The sequence below is a fragment of the Anarrhichthys ocellatus genome, unplaced genomic scaffold (assembly GCF_004355925.1).
Source record: "Anarrhichthys ocellatus isolate YVR2014 unplaced genomic scaffold, GSC_Weel_1.0 scaffold5, whole genome shotgun sequence".
In the NCBI taxonomy this organism is placed as follows: Eukaryota; Metazoa; Chordata; class Actinopteri; order Perciformes; family Anarhichadidae; genus Anarrhichthys; species Anarrhichthys ocellatus.
The window spans coordinates 9,186,060-9,207,817 of NW_022280035.1; the positions used below are offsets into that span (position 1 = coordinate 9,186,060).

General features: G+C 41.2%; 1 protein-coding gene across 1 annotated transcript; it reads left to right on the forward strand.

Moving 5' to 3' along the window:
- Positions 1-952: 952 nt before the first annotated feature.
- LOC116382280 (uncharacterized) lies at positions 953-20,744 on the forward strand. The gene is made up of 26 exons (XM_031845214.1): positions 953-2,049; positions 2,458-2,601; positions 2,746-2,891; positions 3,670-3,823; positions 4,541-6,042; positions 6,231-6,374; positions 6,674-6,772; positions 7,348-7,591; positions 7,712-7,774; positions 8,559-8,659; positions 8,894-9,031; positions 9,299-9,406; positions 9,598-9,739; positions 10,978-11,502; positions 12,691-12,735; positions 13,605-13,684; positions 14,262-14,374; positions 14,471-14,654; positions 15,152-15,236; positions 15,596-15,741; positions 16,068-16,158; positions 16,953-17,101; positions 17,286-17,371; positions 17,741-17,810; positions 17,955-18,079; positions 19,138-20,744. Exons 2-26 carry the CDS (start codon positions 2,481-2,483, stop codon positions 19,355-19,357), a joined length of 4,881 nt encoding a protein of 1,626 aa, XP_031701074.1. The 5' UTR covers positions 953-2,049; positions 2,458-2,480; the 3' UTR covers positions 19,358-20,744.
- The last annotated feature ends 1,014 nt before the right edge of the window (positions 20,745-21,758 follow it).

A 21,758-nucleotide genomic window follows, 5' to 3' on the forward strand; every position in this document is an offset into this window, starting at 1 on the left:
TCTCTCTCTCTCTCTCTCTCTCTCTCTCTCTCTCTCTCTCTCTCTAGTGTAATGTAAGATTGGAAATTGTTGTATTCCGTTATTATCTACATCCTGGGGAAGTATTGAAAGTACGAAGTAAGATCTCAGATAAGTTTAGTTGGTATAGAGGTTGATGGGGAGGAGTGAAGCCTCAGTTGACAGAAACAAACCAAATTCATTATGTCATCTGAGTCTTGATGACAGAATGAATGTATTGTAAACTACAATAAACGAATTCACTAACTTTCACCATGAATGAAAATTATCATTCACTGTCGTCATTTACAAACTAGTATTTGATTTACTACACTAACCCCCCTTTTCCTTCAGTGTATCGTGTGTAGTCACGTTTGACGTCCAATGTCTGTGAGGACAGGGCGGTGTTTGTTGGGTTACAGGCTACAGCATTTATTACGTTTTCGCTTTGGTGTTGCAGAAATGTTTAACTCATCATTGCCAAAAACTTAACCTCCTAAATACAGGACGGGCAAGATGTGAAGCAACAGTTGGGCACGCTATGAAACCTAACGTTAAATTACTTAAGAAGTCTTGCTAACCAAAGCCTACTTAGCTCCAAATGCTAACACTGAGTCTAAAGTGTCTTTTACGCTGTGTTGTAGCTAGCAAAGCATAGCATTTAGCTTTATGTGGCGTCATTTTCTGATCACTGTCAGATTCATGAAAGTTGACTCGTAGTTGTGTTGTATTTCCTATTTATACCAAAGAATATATAGTTAGGACTCTTTGATTGCATTGCCAATCAACCATTTTGGAAACATTTAGCGTAAACTAGCAGCGCATTGTTTGCGAGGGGCGGGTTTAGGTTTTAGGGGTTGGGGCTAAACTGGTAGTTTAAACACCCACCAGGGACGAAGCAGAGGGGGTAAGTAGACAACGTTTATACCGCACTGTGAATGCGTTTTCCAAAGATTTAAGCTGAACGTTATACAACAAACTCATAGTTCTTTATAGAAAACAAAGTTCGTGAACGCAACTGTAACGTTACGTCAAAACAAGTCACGCGCTACATACGTTACCGTTAGAGTACCGTAAAGTTATTTTAGCTCACGTTTTAGCTCGCGCTGTTAAACCGCAACGGCTAACGTCTTCGCTTGTTTCACAAGTTGGATGTTTAGCTAAATTCGTTCCCAAAATAAACTCATCTAGCGTTAGTTAAATCGCAGGGATTTAAAATATACCAGCTTTTCTCTTCGTTTGATTAGTTTTAGACTGGTTTTGTTAACGGTGAACGTTATCGAAGTTGCAAACTGATTTAACTCCAGGTATTTGCGTGGCTGCTAAGCTAACAGATGTATCGATAAACTCATCATATGGCCAAAGTTTAGAACATTATGGAAGTAATTTGGTACATGTTATGTTGTATGGATATTGTACTGTAGCTATCAACACTATCGGATGGTTAGGGAATGTAGGCTATTGGCTTATTGTTTATCTGAAGTGGTAACATAAAGCTATTGTTTCGACCCGACATCGTCCCATCGCCCGGTTTCGTAGTTTCCCCCCCAAGTTAAACGTCACATCCATAGACTAATGCTCCTCCGTCAGTCAATACTGTACGGCCTGTAGACTTTACTGTAAACAGCTGACCTGAGCGCCGAATTGTTTTTAAAAACATAATGTTGCATTGGGGAATTTTTTGGGAAATGCATCAAGGGAAGTATACAATCTCCTAATGAATTACCTAGAAGCAACAGGAATATTAGAGAAAATGTAGTTGTTTCCCCCTGTCACACTCCAGTCCAGTAGGTGGCGGTAATGCGCCTCTAAGCTGGCTTGCCAACCGCCAACAATCGCCGAAGAAGAACTGTTTGTTGTGGAAAAGTGATACAAGTCTAGTTCTGTTTTTACGCATTCAGAGAGAGAGTCCGATCTGCGAGTTTAACTGGTGTTTGAATTAACTGCTATCACGTTTTTTGGTCGATTATAAACGGAACGGTTTACTAGAAAATGAGTTGCACGTGGTTGTGATGCTGAGGATGCTTAGCGAGGACAAGCGTGAATGACAAAGTAGGTGGTAGTTGTGGATGCCTGTTCAAAACTTTTACGTTATTAAATCCTTCACAAAATGCTGTTTTTTGTCAGTCTTATATTTGAGACTTGTCTATACTTTCATACAACCTGTAAGGGAAATATTACAATGAATATAACTTTGGTCCGCTCAGATTAACCTGTTAACTTCTACTACTCCTACTACTACTACTCCTACTAAAAAAAGCTGGTTTTAGAGCACTAATAATCATCATTGCTGTCTTGCCGTCTGTCACAGTGACAGAGTAACGTTAAGTCTAGCTACTATGTAACACAGAGCTTGCATTGGATATTAGAACTTGAATTTGGGCTCTTTTTGACTATAAATATGTAAGGGAGTTACGTTCTTGTAAATGCACAGTGTAATTTTACGTTGTGTTTGTGCAGGTCTGTCCCTTTAGAAGATAGACATGGAAGTGGCAGTGAATGTATATTCGTTGAACCCTGAACAACCGATCTGTCACGAGCTACTGGCTTGGCTCAATGAAACTTTACAGACAAGCTTCACTGAGGTGGAGCAGATATGCACAGGTGGGTCATTGCATGTTTGTAACGTGTAAATGAAACCTCAACAAACAGTCATGAGCTATGCTGTTATAGTATATATTTTGTAAATACTCTAGTCCCCTGACTGCATATTATTGATAACTTTTGTGTGTTTGGATGAATACCCAGGTGCAGCCTATTGCCAGATGATGGACTGGTTGTTTCCCAAGTCCATGGACCTCTCCAGGGTCCAATTCCAGAGCAACAACGCGATGGACACGATCCACAACTACAGTTTACTGCATGCTGCATTCAGAAAAGTTGGAGTTGTGCGAGTGAGTATTGTGACAAAAGTGGTGAACGGATGACCCGTAATTATAAAATATTTCAAATTTGCTCAGTACAATTTAGAACAAGGCTAATAAATCAGCCAGATATTATTTAGCTCATCGCTGATATATTGCTAGCAGTGTTTATGCTGATAAGTAATTAAAAAAGTGTGAAAGACTCGCTAAAACCACTTCTTGGTTTGTCTGATCTGGGTTACTGAAACATGGCGGTGCAACACGGAGGACTCCGTGAAGAGGACCTGCTCTCTGGCTGCGGTCGAAAAGCCTTTTTTAGCTTAGGAAGGTTCTCAGCTGGGTGAAATGAGCCGGAAGTATCTAAGTGGGCCGCCATGGTCGAATTCTCTTAATGCTAAGGAAAGGTGCTTCAATGCTTCCTTTCTTATCAGTACAGTGGACCATCCTTTACGGAAGGAGAGGAGATAATGCCGGCCCACAATTTCTTGCGGCAGCAACATTTAAAACAAAGTAATGTCCTCCGTTGCATCATAATTAAGTAACATACTGAAAGTGCAGACGGATTCTCTGAGCACCGCCACTGGCTTTTCCTAAATCCTTATGAGTTCTCCAACACATCTTTCCTTGACATCATGACGTTTTCTTAATTTCCGGTGATTATACACTGATGAAAACGTAGATAAAAATATTATATTCTATTTCTGCGAATAGATCCTTGTGATCCTACACACTGTGCCTTTACATTTTTGTTTACTGATAGATTTGATCACAAGTATGAGACTAACTGACCTCTTTCCTCTCTCTTAAGTGCATCCCCACCGGGCCCCTGATAAAGAAGGACACCGCAGTGGCTCTGACCTTCCTGCACTGGTTTAAGACATTCTTTGACAGGAACATCAACCGGGACAGGAAGTACAATCCCTTGGAGGCCAGAGGTGGACGGAGTATGGTTCCTGACTCGGGTATGAACAGTGTGGGTCAGTGGATGTATCGCACAATTGTTACACAGATAGCTTACATAGCAAAGGTGTGGTTAATTTAGATCTATAAAATATTGTCTATTTTGTCACTCTTGCATAGCATTAGCAAGCACACTGTGAGATGCAGACTGGTGTGAGGCAAATACTTTTCCTTGTACGATGAAATGCCACCGAAATGTCCCCAAAGCCATACATAGTCGCTCTGACTAGTTATGATATATTTGCACAGTCAATGTTTGGCCATTTACAACCTCTTTCTGACATGCAGTGCACTACGTAACTGTGATGCCAGTTTTACATGTTGAACTTGAACAAGCACCTTTTACATAGAAGTCACAATATCAATCTTTAAACGTCAGATCTAACATTTCTACAACGTTTTGTATTAAAATGCATATTTGCATTTTTAAAAAAAGCATAAAGACCTTAAGAGTACTGTGATAAATGTACCATTTAATTATCTCTATAATTATCATCTCTTGTGCACAAAGACAATACAATCAATGATATTGTTTAAGCATTGTAGTGCTTTCTGTAACACTCTTTTAATGTCTGATTAAAGCCAAAATGAACTTTTATGTAACAGAGACCTATTTGTGACAAAAAATGTGTCTTTACTTTAACAGAGATATTAAGCCGGCAATATTGCGTGTTCCATGTATGAAAAGTACTCATACTGTCTTTTCCCTCCCATTGTAGATGATCATTCCTCCCAGGCCCCTCCTCAGAAACAGCAGATTAGTGTGAAGGCGGATGATAACACAGCAGAAGAACCAACAACAGAAAAACCCACAGAACATTTGAACAAGAATGCAGATTTGATAGTATTGATATCTGATGATGACGATGATGTGACAGTGGAGCTGGAAACAAAGAAAATGGAGACGACGGTGGAAGAAGAACCACAGGAGAAAAAGGGTGAACTAGCAGCAGCAGCGGACAAAATAAATGAAGGTAGCACTGATACTTTGTCATGTTTCATCAGAAGATACTGTAGTGACAATGGACACACACACTTAAATACAAGTACAGACACTCAGGTTTCTGGCCCTTCAGTTTCTGCCATCTTGGGTCCAATCCACCCCACTGACATCCTTGTGGCGTGCTCTCTCACACCGTTCTGCCTCTACCTGTATGTGGGCGTGGAGCTGGACGGAGTGCAGAACATGAGTGTCATCCTGGTCGGCTACTTTGACCAGAGCTCAGGGGTCAGTGTAGTGAGGCCGCTGCTCATACTGCAGATGAGTGTCGATGCTGTTGACCCACAAACCTTAGCGCACACGGACACCGACACTATCGCATCCACTGCAGATGCTGATGCATGCCTGCTGATTGAGACGCTGAAGAAAAGTGGCCTTCTTCTGTCCAAAGTTGTTGCGTTTTACTGTAACGCTCCACACCCCGCGGTGAGTCGGGTGTTTGTTTCCATGCTCCAGGCTTACAACCCGAAGTTAGTATCACTCTGTGGCCTCCCCGGCATGGCAGCAAGAGCCTGCCAGGCCGGACTCTTGGCTTCCTTTAGTTCCGTGGTTGACCTGGTTAGAGACATCCACTATCACTACCACACCAACCCACCTGTTAGTGGCAGTCTGAAAGGGCTATTTTCTGAGCGTTATGACCCATCCCAGCCGATCTCTGCGCAGTGTTTGTTTATCATACAAGCTGTGCAGGGGATTGTATGCAGCTGGAGGCCTTTAGTGGAGTATTTTAAGTCGCTGCATCAAGTGGAGGATGCTGACCGGATCAGAACCCAGCTGCTGGATCATGAAGTGAAACTTCGCTTCATTTTCCTCTCCCACATGTTGGAGCCCCTCCAAGCTCTCCAACAATTGCAGCAAAGCGGCACTGCTGTGGCCGCGGAGCTCCAGCTGACCGCCACGCTGGTTCACTCCTACGCATCCAATGTCCTCCAGCCCATTACCGCCCAGCACTTTTTCAGGAAGCGAGACCTGAGTGTCTTCCAAAAGTGGACGGAGCTGCTCCCGATAACGGAGGTGCACGTAGGTGCTCGTGCCAGAGAATTCCTGTGGGCCACCGCTGTCGTAGATCTGGGAGAAAAGGAGAGGTGGGACTTCATGAAGGACGCCGCGGCTTTCTATAAAGCAGCACTCAAGTGCTTAGCGGAGAGTCTTCCTGAGAATCTTGGAGAAATTGCACTGACGAATATCAACACGGTGCTGAAACATTCTGAAAATATCAGCGTAAGAATATTTTTTTTCCCTTATACTTAGTATACTAGTTACTTAATGTATTAGTTTGTTAAACCTGCATTGGGCTGATTTTAATGTAATATTTTAACGCTTTGTTTCAGAACATACAATTCAGTGTCTATGCTCGACTTAATGTAATCTCTATATTGCTTTTTGTGATCTCTGTGTTTTCCCTTTAGGGTAATAGATTGTCCAGTTATGTGCTGTCAGAGTTGGGCACTGAGCTGGCTCTGTTTAAATATGGGCTCTCAGAGACGCATCAACTGGCAGAGGACTACCGCAAATTCATCAAGACGGTGAAAGTGGAGCATTGCTGGGCAAAGGTACAGTATACTGATAACACAATGGATCACGGGTTGCCTAAAAGTTATCGAATGAAATTTGTAACTGGTTACAGGAATGACTACCTGTGTTGTCTGAAGGTTAACTGAATGAGTAACAGATGTTGTGCACTAGCTCATGAACATTTACAATAATAGAAATGTAGCCACACACCCATTCTCTGACCTTGAGTGCTAACACATTTCATCATCTGTTTTTAATATTTTCCTGTGTTACTCCCATTATACTTTTTTAAAAGTGCTAAATGTCCTTACCAGAGTTGCCTGTGTTGTCTTTACAGATGTTGAATGCCACCAGACCGTACTCTGCTCTGCGTCGACTCCTCCTGACCGCCCTGGCCCTGCCAAGCTCTCTGGACAGGACGCAGGTGTTTGCTAAAGTGAGTGTGAAAAGCTAAATCTGAAACTGACTGGATGGTTTACCAATAACATAATTCAAAAAGGATCCTATTTCACTACTAGAAGTCCTCCTCGACGAATCATCAAACTTCAATGTAATAACAGTTGGTGACTTTTTATTGGTGATTGAAGAGCACAGCTCTGGTTTGATGAATAATTCATGACAAACATCTGCGGCTGAGATCATCAGGGCCACAAACTGTGTTTTACTGGTGTCCAAGTAGCATCTCCGTCGTCAGAAGATCCGGCCACCGCTGCCTGTGCTTCCTGTTTCCCGTCCCGAGCATTAGAATAGAAGACGACCTCACCAAAAAAAAAATCTCACCAATTTTACTTTAAATTGTGTTTTCAGTCAACTTAAATCAAATACAACATAATTTCACAACAACAACATTGTGGGATGTGAATACATAAGCCAGCCTTTTCACGTTATGTTCCCTGACAGCCATAACTTTTTAAACATTTTGGTTAAGATATACTTTAAAATATAAAGTGACATCTTGAGCCCCTATACGTGGAGATAAAGAGATTTCTCTGTGTTTGCTCCTTTCTCAAGGTGTTCAACAAGGCTCTTCCTCCCGCTAAGGAAACCCCCAAAGCCTCACCTCAACTATGCAGTTTGGCAGAAATTCCCTGCATCAGTAAACTAAGGCAATTTGTCCAGGCCAGTAATGGTGACAAGAAGGACAAAGAGACTTCATCAGAGGATGATGACAGGGTTGAGGCCAGACCCGGCCTCCATCTTCTTTCCAAATGCTCCAGCAGTATGGAGGACTCCGACTGTACAGACAATTCCTCTGGTAAGACTGTCACCCAGGTGTGCACTGTGAGAGATCAACATTTCAGTAGTGAAAATCGAATAGCAATTCCAAGTACTGTGGATGATAATAACTAATGTGACTGTTTTCCATTTTCGTCAGATGTGGTTGATGTCACAGAAGACTCCAAAATAAGTCAGAGCAGAAGACTACTACAAACAGAAAGTAAGAAATGTAGAATATTGTTTAAAATCTACTTAAAAATTGAGGAAAGGGCCAGTTGTGATATTTTCTTAACACTTATTTGAGGCTCACATTTGTCGTTTTCGGACCAAACTGTTCTGGGAACGGCATTGGCTCATGGTTCCTCTTGTGCTGCGAGAGCACCTAATCTGAAATAGGAGCTAAAAAAAGTCCCTGAAAACGGCGTTCTAAGAACTACAATCGTTTTTTAGTTCTTGTGGTGTGGACACAATACAAAGGGGGTTCTTACAACTGTGAAACAGTTCCTCTTGTCCGAAAACCCCTACGGTTGTGAACAGTACCTGAGTCCTCTTCATTAAACGCACTTCATCCACAACAGCTGCCTTCTTCGAGGGATAGTTCATATTTGACTTGGTATCCTTCATCAGTGTGTTACTACCTGCAGCAGATGGCAGTCGACACACCCCCAGTTCTGAGAAACAGACAGGAGTACCAGTGTAGGAGCAAAGCAGTGTACTGCTGTGGACGAGGGCTGCAGTAAAACATATTTTAGACACAGTTTAGTTCCCTTTCTGACGAGGAACTCTCCCTTAAAGCTGCATTAAAGCAGGTGCTGTAGATGCTGCAACCCGAAATACCATCCTTCAAAGTACTCGCGAATTAAACGTTGTATGAAATCGACGCATGGTCTTTATTCATTTGGGAATAGTCATGCCAAGAGTTGCTTCAAGATGAACAGGAGAGCCTTCATTTTACCTATTGAATCTGATCATTTGTGAATGAAGTGATTGTCACTGTTTTGCAGGTGAAAGAACTCCACAGTCTGCATTCGTTGAGATCTGTGATGATGACGACGACCGCTGCGTGATTTCAACAAGCAGACCACCAAACTCTGTAGACTTGCTGGTAAAAACAGATTATTCAGATGTGCATCGTTAATAATCAGTATTTTTTTTAGTACAAATAGCCTACTTCATGCATACAGTATATGTATTATATTTTGAGCATAATGTTTTATTCTCATGTTTTGCCAGTTAGAACATGTTTCTGCTAATGTTTAAAAAACATTGTCGCAGGTTACACTAGCTAACTTTGTTACTTTGTATCTGTAACTTGTCCGTGCTGGTGTGTGTTATACAGGATGTGATGGGGGAGCTGGTCTGGGGTCAAGTGGAGGGTTTCTCTCCCTGGCCAGCCGTCATCATACCCTGCAGGGAAGGGATTCAACTTCCAGAGTGTAGGATGGTGGAGTGGTACGGACAAAACATGTCCTCTCAGGTGAGAAGATGTGAGAGTGGAGTACAGTACATAATCATGTACATAAATTGAAGGCCTGAAGCAACGTTAAAAACATGATCAGCATGACAGAGCTTTAATTTGACAGCTTTTTAAATCACTAACATCTTTCTGATACAATTTGTCATTATACCGTTGTGAAATATCTTGTTGAAATTTGTCCAACACCTACACATTGCCATCCATCATTTTAAGTCCCTGAAATATATCATTACTTATGTCCATTTCCATTCTCTGCTCTGATTCCAGGTCAGTTTACAGGATCTGAAACCATTCGCTGCCTTCACCCAGCACTTCTGTACCAACTCCTTCGCCATCCTCGTCACCTACCGAGAAGCCCTCTTCTTGTCTCTGCAGGTCTGAGTGTTTCTCTGTGTGTTTACTCATAAATATATACAGGACTTGATAGAAAAGTGGGTGTTGTGGTAACTGCTTAGACAGCATTCAGTGTCTGTGGGTACAAAATCACAAGCTGAACTAAAAAAGTGTTCATATTGCGATGAATGATTTGTGCTCCTGTTGACATGTTTGTATCCGTGGATTATCAGGAGGCAGCTCTACGTTGTAAGAAGGATTTTTCTGAATGCGTTGGGGACCGAGATGAGCTGCTGAAACAGATGTTGGACTGGGCTTTTGGAGGATTTCAACCAACAGGACCAGACGAACTCAAACCAACAGCTGCCACAAATGGTATGAACATCTGATTTATGGAGAGCCTGAATAGATTTACTCATTACTTTCAGACTGCGGTGGGTAAAATGAGTCTTTGTTAGCGGTAAACTCAGAGGCACTTAACAGAATTATATAGAGATGCTAATTTTTTATTTATTTCTGACTGATGGCAGACCCTCGTTAACCGAACATTAACCATTATCCGACAAGATTACGGCCTTACATGCAGGGGGGCTGCGGTTGAAGTTCCCAGGAAGTCCCCCCCGACATCAGTTAGTTTAGCTGCGAGGTTGTCAGCTCCGTGTCTGCCTGGAATACTGCGTCAGGGTTTCTGCTTGAACGATGTTCCAGTCGAGAGACAAGTTTGCGTGCGATGATGAGTATGAAGTTTACAGTGACGTTATAGCTGTGAACGTAGCAGTGCAGTGTGCGTACAGTTTACAGATCCGATACCAGTGTCTGATTAATACGCTGTATGCCTTGGATCGTTCTTTTATGCGTAAGGCAACATCGGGCTTGACTTAAACATTGCTTTCCTAACTTGAAAAACAAAATGTTACAGTTAAATAAATAAATAAATAGATATAAATGTACTGAATTTTTATTTATTCAAATAATGGTATCCGATATCAGAACGGCCCATTGACACCGACATCCGTTCCAGCTATCGGTGTCAGTGAATCTCTAATTGAAGCATTCGTATGTATCTATTTCCGACAGCTAAAGGCTAGCCTCTCGGGAATTCTCAAGAACCGCTCATCCGTTTGACATTACACTCCCTTAGGTCCTCAGCAATACAACCACCAAGTGTGATGTTGATTGGATGGACGCATTTTAAGATATGTTTTATCCAAACATAGGAACTTGAGCTAAAATGCTAAGGGGAATGGTAAAGTTTAAGGAGCGTGCAAGCACAGCCAGCCCTTCACAATCAAAACCCAGTTTATTGCCAAGAAGGTTTTTACATTCAAAGAATGTGTTTTGGTGCACAACAATAACTATAGAAAGCCCAAATAAAAGCGTTTGTGCCCGGGGTCGGAGGGGTCGGCCACAATCTTTCCTGCCTCTGTCCCGTCTTTGTCAGGTTGACACAACACAGAGAAAACAAAAATTTAGAATGAAGCCAGATAATGTGTCAGCTTCTGGATACAAGTAAGACAGTAGGTGATCTGACACGCATTGTACATATCATGTAAAATATCTTTGCCTTTGTGTGAAATACCTGATGGTCACGTGTATGATTGTCTTCTGTCCAGATGTTACTAAAACGAACAGACCAAAGGTGAAGCTGAAATCTTTCCTGAAGCCCAACTCCTATCGTCCTCCCCTCGGCTCCTCCAGCCCAACGAGCAGAAACGGCAACACTGTCGACACGGAGCCGGAGGAACAGTCGACCTCCATTAGCAAACTGTCACGCAACTCCACAGAGAAGTTGTCTCACCGGGGTGGAGATGGAAAAAGTGCATTAGAGGACGGATTTGATTCTGCGAAAAAAAGCACTAAAGGAGTCATGAAGGAGAAGCAATCCAGGGGAGAGATGGGGAAACAAGCGAAGAGAGGGTGGGAGGGAGAGCGAGAGAACTGGGGAACACGGTGGGAGAAGGTGAAAGGGAAGGTTAAGGGAGGGAAGGCTCAGAAGAAGAAAATCGGTCCGTTTGATGGATCTGATAACGACATGTCACCTGACTTTGTGCCGAACAAGAAGAGGACCATCGCCAAATCTTACAATAAGGTCAACCAGCCGACCAGCAATTACACCCAGCCGGACCAGAAACTCAGAGGTACCAAAAACTGTTGACTGACTGAAAAACGCTTCAAATCACTAGATTGTTAAGAAGGTGTGCAAATGTACGTAATGGGTTAGATTGGCATTCTTTGTGTGGAAAGTCTTTTCTTAAAGGGTTGTTTTGATTTATTGAGGTGGGGCTGTATACGTTACTTATTTGTAGTCAGTGTATTACTACCTACAGTAGATGACTGTCAGTACTCTTCCACACAGGAGTACCAGCACTGGAGCAAAGCAATGCACTTCTGTTGACGAGGGCAGCAAAATGTATTTTATAAACTTTAAACATTTGTTTAAGTGTGCACTATATTTAGAATATTTTCACCGATTTACCTCGCCATCAGACAGCCCTTCCTACGGGCAACAGAAGCTGTTAATGCTCTCTTCAAAGACACAAGACTCCTTTGACAAGAACAGTCATTTTATCTTGCAGAACACGGGTGTTGATGGTCTGCTGTTGATGGTCAGTTAGTTTGTTTGTGTGACTTTGGTGAATTCAAACTAACCCTTTAAAACACCGAAGTCGGAAAGGGCCGTGTAACGAGCTGTAACATGCCTTATGAGCCAAACATATTGAACTGACTTGTTTTATTTACACATGCATACGGTGCCTTGCAACAGTATTCACTCCACTCGGCCTGTTTCATTTTCATTATTTGCATTATAGCCTTCCAAAATAGTCATTACGGTGAAATGAAAAAAATCTGAAAAATACAAAACAGAAAAGCGGTGCGTATGTATTCACTCCCTTTCCTCTGAAGCCCCTAAATAAGATCTACCAATTACCTTCAGAAGTAACATAATTAGTTGAATAACGTCCACCTGTGTGCAAGTGTCACATGATCTAACAGCGCACCATTAAATATGTTATTTACAAAATGGGAAGAATATGGCACCACAACAAACCTGCTAAAAAGACCAAAGCTCACGGACCAGACAAGGAGAACGTTAATCAGAGAGGCAACAAGCTGAACTCAAAACCAGCTTGTGCAACTGGCTGGATTTTATTGCCAGCTTGGATTTTGTGCAAAGTAAAATGTTCCACTGAAAATTCACAATGTCAAGTCAGAAATAATTTGCAATACTAATCTACTCAAATTTGTAAAGAACACCTCCTGCATTAAATGCAGCTCAAAGTACTTGACATAAAGAAGTAGTCGGTTATTGTTTTCTTTCCTTGCAGAGGTTACCGTCCGTAGAATCGTGAACATGAAGCTGGACATCGACGGTGAGTCTTTAGGCATATTGTATATATTTTCAGTTATAAATTCATTCCCTTTTTTTGCACAAATAATCAAATTCTTTAGGGTTGAAATGATGAGTCGGTGATTAGTGGCCCTGTTTACATGTGCAAAGTATTGTAAGAATCGCCAGTGAATCTCTAATTCAGCTTTTAAATGTTTAAATAACATTTTAGTTACTGAGAGGAACTTACAACTGGTTATGAAACAGTCTCAATTGAATACTGATGCTTTTATATGACCTACATAAGTAAACAAGCCCATCAGCAAGACGATTGACTATTTCTAAATAATTATTCCTTGATGCTTTTTATCGGTGCGTCCGGGTCGGATTCGTTAGGAATTCGGATTTAATCATCAGCAGGCTCACCAGAAACTCTGTCGGCTCAGACTCCAGCGGCCGGCCCACTGCAGACAGACCCAGTTCCGGCATCGCTGTCGCCTTTGACCTGCAGTCAGAAGTTCTGCACAGGAGGAGGAGAACTCAGCGCAATCTGCAGCAAAGTCTCCTCCTCTGGTCAGGAGCAGAGCTGCAGGAGACCCATGCCGTATTGCTGGGCCAGCTGGAAGGAAGGGTGGCTCTGAAGAACCAGGACTGTACAGAGCAGACTGTCAGACCAGGGTGCAGTAAAGTAAATGAGTTTATCTGACGGGAATCTGGTGATCGGAAACACTACTACTTTCGTTCACAGGGACTGCTGAAATTAACACAAAATGACAGTTCCTTGTAGTACTTTAAGTACTTCACAATTATGGTAAAACATAATAAGTATGCTGTTTTATGTAACTACACCACTATGGATAATTTCACTTCCTCTCTCACTCATTTGTATCCGTGTTTGTATTTTGTTGGCAGGCTTCTGTTTGTGTTGTGGAACCGAAGACGTTGAGATATTCCACCCTCTGTTTAAAGGCAGCCTCTGCACCGAGTGTAAAGTAAGCAATCATCAGCTTCTCTTCATGTTACAGTGCAGTTACAAACAGTAAGTGTTCCTCCGTGGACTGTGACTGTGAGTTACTCCATTCTTTGACGTAATCAACGTTGATTTAAAAAGAATACGTTCATTTGCATGACCTGCTTCGGCACATCGCAAGAATGGTTGCGTCCGGTGACAGCATGCGTCCGGTGACAGCATGTGTTCCCCCGGAGAACAAGCTGCAGCTAACAAACCTGCATGTTGCTCCAGTGATGAAACGCTTCCATAGCATAACCACTTTACCTTTTGAGTCCGTTACTGAGGTAAAAATACGGATTCTCCATTTCAGGGAAAGGTTTGCAATGCCGTACAATGATTATGTGTTACAGCATTTTTCTGATAAGGCATATGACAAATAGGGTCTATAATATAGTTACATTTGTTGTTTTATTAGTTATAAATCAACTAATATAAAAGATAATCGCTGGATTAATCTATAAGAACATGATGGCAGCCCACACTGTATTTCCTCCTGTGGTGTAAGTCTGTTGATCTGTCCCTAACCCCTGGCTGTGATGCTGTTTGTGTCTTTGTAGGATAACTTAACAGAAACTCTGTATCGTTACGATGATGATGGATATCAGTCCTATTGTACCATCTGCTGCTATGGACTGGAGGTCATAATGTGTGGCAATGACAGTTGCTGCAGGTTGTTCATCTTTTCCTCTACGTTTCAATCTAGCTTGAGAGCCCAGTTTTTTTCCTTTGTTTAATTGCTTTTCTACCTCCATCCTCTTCTACTTAGATCTTATTGCACAGACTGTCTGAGCATCCTTGTTGGTCCGAGGACGTTTGAGTCATTGAAGCTTCTGGACCCGTGGATCTGCTACTTGTGTCAGCCTCATCGACCCCACCGTGCTCTGATTCCCAGAGAGGACTGGAGCATTCGTGTTCAGGAGTTATTCGCCAACAACAGTGCCATGGAGTTTGTGAGTGATCGACATTTTAACTTTGCAAACTAAGGCTGCACCCTACATTGTTTCAGCGCAGACACGGCGTCTTCTCAATGGGCTGGGTCCAAACGGTCTGCTCTTTGTGTCCAGAAATCTTAAGCCTGTGGTTTTACCAGCATTCATAATACATTATACTATTGCATTTTTCATAGGACATGAATGGGGTAAATTCCAGATAAATATATAAAAAAATATAATTGGCTTTTTATTTTTTTATTATATATTTAAAGATGAACTTAACTGATTCACTATGTATCGTATAGTATTAAATAACTAGAATACTACATTACAGAGCATCCTGTGTACTAAAACGGAACAAGCATTTAACCACAGAGTGGATTTAAACAACAGGTCAAAAAATAAGGGACGAAATTTGGAAGTTGCAAAAAATTCACACATTGCACAAACAATGATCTTCTAAAATACAGGTTTACATCAATAAGGAATCACACTGACTTTCTTTTGCTTCATAGGAGCCTCACCGTGTTTACCCGTCTATTCCTGCAAACCTGCGCAGACCGGTCCGAGTTCTCTCACTGTTCGATGGCATAGCAACTGGTGAGTGCTGGGGCTGTTAAAAAACACATGCGTTCAAACTATTCAAAATGACGTTGTGTCCTAACTGGCCGTGAGTGACGCAGCAGTGCGCCGTTGAGAGCTGAGCTGTTGTCGGGCTCCCTGTTTCTAGTTATTCCTGGAGCTCGCTTACGAGATGTGGTTGTGGGAAATTGGCGTACAGATTTCCCTGAATAACGATCCATGCTCAACTCAATCAGAGTTTGATGATCAGATTGGTTGATTTTAAATTATAATCACACTTTATTGTTGTTTTAAAGAGTGTTTTCCTCCTGACTCGTTCCCGTTGTCTATCGGAGGCTTACAGCATGTATATACGTGTCTGTATGTATTATTTTCAGGCTACCTGGTGCTGAAGGATCTCGGCTTCAAAGTAGAGAAGTATGTCGCCTCGGAGGTCTGCGAAGATTCGCTTGCCGTGTCGGCCGTCAACCACGATGGGAAGGTCATCGACATTGGTGACGCCCGGTTCATCACCCAGGAACATGTAAGTTCTGTATATGTAAGTTCTGTATATATATATCTATATCTATAGATATAGATATAGATATAGATATGGATGGATGGATGGATGGATGTTTATTCACATCCTTCCACACAGTTGACATTGTTTATGTTCGTCTTCCTTCCTGCCATATTCTCTGAAGCTGTGCCTTTGGCTGACAATAATATCTGACCCATTTGAATCTTAACTTCTATTTGAAAATGTAATTTTGTTGTTTTGAGTCATTTAGAGCTCAACTGATGTTGCTGAAATGACAGTTTGCTCAATATTAAACTAATCCAGCTCCTCGTTCCTCTTTGATGAACCAGATCGATCAGTGGGGTCCGTTTGATTTGCTGATCGGTGGCAGCCCCTGTAACGACCTCTCTATCGTCAACCCAGTCAGAAAAGGCATTTATGGTGCGTAACTTGCATGCATGTCAGCTTTAAATACATTGATTTTCAAAAATTAAGAATGAAAATGTGAAATGGTCAGTTCAGTGCTACTTCCACATATTTCTGTAGTTCAGACATAGTGGGTATTTTCAGTTCTTGGAACTTGATGCATTTGCCATTATTGTTTGATTGTTTGAAGACAATTACTCAGTTGATTTAATAAAATAACTAAAAAGAGGTAATCGGTAGTTGCAGACCTGATTAATCACAGATGACAAAAATAAAGAATATTTTCAGCCTCTGCAATGATTTCATCATATCCAAATCTAACGCAATGCGTTACATTAACGAACATGTCTGCAAATATTGGGTTGTCATCATTTTCCACATTTTAAAACTGACATTTTAACTTCTTTACTGTTAATTTCTATTTTATATTCATGACTTTGACCTTTGCATTACATGTTGTTTCTTATTTTACTTTATTAATTATGCTTTCAACCTTTATTTATACTTAAGAGATTATTGAGAGGCAACCCTCATTTACAGTGACATCACTTAAATCACAGGAACAAAGAAAAGTGAAAACAAAACAACAAAGATATTGGAGCAGAAAAGAGGCAATATAAAATAATGATATAGATAAAAACAGATACTGAAACACCAAAGCCAGATCCCTGTATGTAAAAACCTACTTGGCAAAACAACTATTTATGCTCCTGATGATATTGATCATTTTTTCGTCACTTTTGTTTTGCAGATGCCGTTTATTATTATTATGACATTTCTTCACTGTAATTCTCTTCTCTCTCCATCAGAGGGCACTGGCAGGCTGTTCTTTGATTACTACCGCATCCTTCAGCTGCTGAAGCCCAAAGATGAAGACCCCAGGCCGTTCTTCTGGCTGTTTGAGAACGTGGTCTGCATGAACACGCATGACAAAGTCAACATCTGCCGCTTCCTCGAGGTTCGCCCCGTCCAGTTGTGTTTGGTGTCGGCGGATCCTTTTATTTCTTAAGCGCTCTTCTTTTCTTCCTCTATCTGTCCCCTTCATTCCTCCTTTCCTTAGTCCTTGCACTGCTGTTTTTCTCTATCTAACATGTTTCACACTCAGTGAGAGTGACTGTTGCTGGTATCTGATTCTTCCACAGTGCAACCCTGTGCTGGTGAATGCAGTCAAAGTCAGCCCTGCTCACAGAGCGCGTTGCTTCTGGGGAAACATCCCGGGGATGAGCAGGTGAGACGTCCAATTCAGAACCATGAATCATAGGGGGTCAATTACTGTAAACTACTGGTTTCAAACGATGTCTTTGACTGGATTAATATGGTGTTGTTATCAAGGATTATTGTTGTAAGTATTGTATACGTTTTGCTCATTATCTTTGTCTTTTTTTGCCCGCTGTAATAGTATAATTTCCCACTCGGATTGATAAAGTGCTCTATCTGTCTGTAAGACGAGCAGTAATGGTGCATTCTAGCTATTCCATATGGTCTTTTCTCTTTTTTATTTCCATATTTTTGTATTTCTTTATCTGGTAAAGCATTTTGTTACTTCTATTTCTATTAGAAAAATAAGATTTGTGGTTTGCTGCTTATTTCCCATCAGGCCCATTACAGCGTCCCAGAACGACAAGCTGAATCTCCAGGACTGTTTGGAGATCGGTAGAGAAGCCAGGGTCAGTGACTGAACCTGCAGATTCAATTTCATTCAATTATCTTCAGTCCCTCTATTTTAAGTACCGAACGTGTTTTTTATTATTATGATTACGATGTTCATTTAGGTATAGATTATCAGTCCCTTCATGTTGTTTTTGTTCCAGGTCTCTAAGGTGAGGACGATCACCACCAATTCAAACTCTCTGAGGCAGGGCAAAGGGGACTCTTCTCTGCTGCCTGTCCTCCACAACGGCAAAGAGGACATCCTCTGGATCACTGAGCTAGAAAAGTAGGCATCACAATAGTTCTGTTTAAGAGTGTGTGGGTCTGTGTAGTATCCACATACAGATGTTGGTTCATGATCCTGGTCAGATCCCCTGTGACCATCCTACTGACCAGGATGGAACAACTGAAGTATCACCGACAGTGGTTATTGCTAATGAACTATTTGTCATTTCCTGTTCATCTAAGTTCAGTTTCATCTATGAACTTCTCTAGCATCAGCTCCCAACTTGCTGTACTGGAACTAGCTCACAATGACCGGATTCACACTATGGAGGAGCTGCGGGATATCAACTCATCAAAAACACTAAAAACAATATGAACTCTTTAAGAGACAAATCTGTATTACTTTTTAAAACGTGTAACAGCAAACTGCATGAGAGCAGTTCAACAAAGGGAAGACAAATGTCCCACCTCACCTTATCTTTTAATAATCCCGAGAGCTGCAACTGTTTTAATTATCAATTAATCCGCCAGTCTGTGAAAAATCAGAAAACAATGTCCTAGAGTTTGAGGCGATGTCTTCAAATGTGTGGTTGGACCAACAGTCAAAAACCTGACGATGAGCTAAAATGGCTGCCTAGTCTATTTTTGACAGAGACTCAGGGAGTTGCACAGAGCAGATTGAGGGCAGGAAGTGGAACAGTTAGAGCATCTATCAATCTTCTAAATAAACACCCTTTGCAGACTCCTGATCACTGCCGCCACAAATCTTTGATCCATGTTGTTCATAATTGGGCGTTTAACGATATTCAATTTGTCTGTAGGCTACAGCACAACAAAGTAGGAAATAACCATAAACACAATTAAAATAGACACAAAAAGAAACTATTTAACTACATAGGCTACTGGTAGAAGCACAAATATCCAGGAAATGTGAAAGTAGCGCATGCAAAACACACCTCTTGTGAAACGCTCCAGGTGTGATTTGAAGCCGTGCTGTGCAAAACCGTGGCCCAGCCAGAACGTGACACAGCCTCGCCCAGTGGAATCCCGGCGTAAGTTTATCAACCTGAGACTCCAGCCAATACATACTGCATGACCTTCCCCTTTCTTTTTCACCAGGATTTTTGGGTTCCCCAAACATTATACCGACGTGAGAAACATGAACCGGCAGCAGAGGCAGAAGGTGCTGGGGAAGGCCTGGAGCGTGCCGGTCATCCGTCACCTCTTTGCGCCCCTGAAGGACTATTTTGCCTGTGAGGAGCTGCTTCCTTTGACCACCTCCAACCCTGCACCCTCTCCGCCCTCGCCTGCATCTCCGGAACTGCAGCAGCTGAGATAGAGGGGAGTTTGGCAATGTTTTGTATATTATTGTGTGTTTGTGTGGAGGTTTTTTTCCCCCCACCACATGTAAACACATGTGAAGTCGGTGGAGCATTAATGAACTATGCAGTCCCTCTACTACTTTAAGCTCACAGACAGGCTTGTGTGGATCACTGCCACAGGGACAGAATGGCTAAACACCTGAGTCTCTTGCATCTGGTCACACATGCAGTTTGTGTGCACAGCCAACAGTCACTTTGGCTTCCAACGCTGCTGAAAATGACAGATCCTGCTCCCTCCAGCTCGTGCCTCTGTTCATTTTCCTCCCAAACCTCTCCACCTACTGGAGTTTTAAAGACACTGTCATTGTTTACACTTTCATCTGGTATTTCTGTGCAGGAGGAGTTGAGGTCTATCACTGTCAACAATGGTGCTGTCTGCCTATGAAATACCATCACGAGCATAAATGTACTCATCTAAATTATTTGTTTGTATCGTCAGTATTTACCATGAATATTGATCACATATCCTCAGCTCATACATGCTTCCACATACGGCATAAACGCTTGAGCTTTTTATACATTTTTTTTAAATGGATGACCGCCTCTACATTTGAATTATAAATTAATTATAATTTAAAAGTGTGAATCATGTTCAACTGAGAGCTGCCTCACAACTTTACTGTGATATTTGAATGATGTTTGTTGTTTCCAGCTGAAAAGCAGAACTGTGTGTGTGTGTGTGTGTGTGTGTGAGAGAGAGAGAGAGAGACTCGCTGCCACTTTTACACGAACAAAACTGATGGACGGAAGAGCCGTTATGCTGCTGTGGTGCTAATACAATAACAAAGAAGCCACACTGATGATTACAGGTAGCTGCTGCCTACAAATAGTCATCTGTATCATGTTTAACTTGAATGTTATGTCATAAACGGAGACACAAAACCTCATTTTACCCAAAGTTGATCATTCTGTGTTTTCACGCCAAAGAAGATCCGGCCGACAAATTATCTTTTTCTTTTTCTTCTACAGGCATCTTATTTGTTGTTAAAAAGTAGTGTTAGGTTTTTTTTTCTTTGTCAGGGGAACTGAAATAGTTTCAACAGAATCCTTATGTATGTATGTATGTATGTATAGAATACTAATAGAGTGCTGAGATCTATTTTCATTGATAATTGCATCATGAATGTGGGTTTTTGAGAACTTTTCTTTTCAGTGAAGGGTGTAAGTGAGCTGTACAGTATGTTTGCACATAAGACCAGGAGGATGGATTCAGAGGTATGAAGGTGTGAATCTTCAATATGTAACGGTCCATATCATCTCTGTACCAGATACAGTTTTTTAATGTTTGAGGGACACACTGTGTTTTTTAACAAGTAAATGTGAATGAAAATAAGTGTGAATCAAATAAAGATCTTTTTTTTTTACTTAAGAATGTTGACAAGTCAAATAAAATGAAAACATCTAAAAAAAAAAATCCCAGGGATGGCCTCTTTATTCAGTTTTGTTATTCATTTTTAACTTAACTTTTTGCTTTGGCTACATGGCTAAACAGTGTGATTGTGCAGTAGTTTAAGACTCACAGTTATATAGTTCTATTATTAATTCATAATGTGTCATTTCATCCACAGGCAATATGAATTGATATACAGGCAATGAGAAAATAGATTTTCAAAGCCAAAAATTAAGGAGAAAGTACCAAATGTAGTCTGACTTCTTTTTCATTTTGATTGGTTAATAGTCCATTTATTTTATCGCTATGAAGAAAGCGACATAATGTAACTATATACATCCAGAGAGAGGTAAAGGAAAAAAATAAATAGAAATGCTTGAACACAAACCAATACAATAAGGGGAAAATAAATAACTAAAATGATGGATGCTCCTTCAATTCAATTTTATGAAGATGTCCATCTTTAAGTCAGTAGCAGTCAAAACCACACCCATTAATGCATTGCTGGTGGAATCCAGGGAACTGCCATTACATCTGAGGAGAACTAAGTTAACACTATAATACTCGATTAGAATTCAGGGTGGACTTATTAAAAATATATAATATAATTCAGACGTCCGTCAGAGTGAGAAGTGATAGAAGTAAAAGTAGAAAAGACGTTACTTTCAGTAGATTAAGGTTAAGACATACAGGACTCAATGACACGTTATACATCATGAAAAAGACAGTGTTGGATAAATGTGAGCTATGCAACGGTAAAGAAACTGTTGAACATGTGCTGATAGAGTGTAGGAAGTTCAGTGTGGAAAGAGAGAATGAAGGGCAGGGTGGTAGTTTTAGGAAGGGAGTGGAGCATCAAAGGACTGTTGGAGACAGAGGACAAACAAGTTCAGGTTAAAAGGGCTTTATTTAAATTTGTGAATGGAACAGGTTTAATATCCAGAATATAACTTCTATATGAAGTTTTT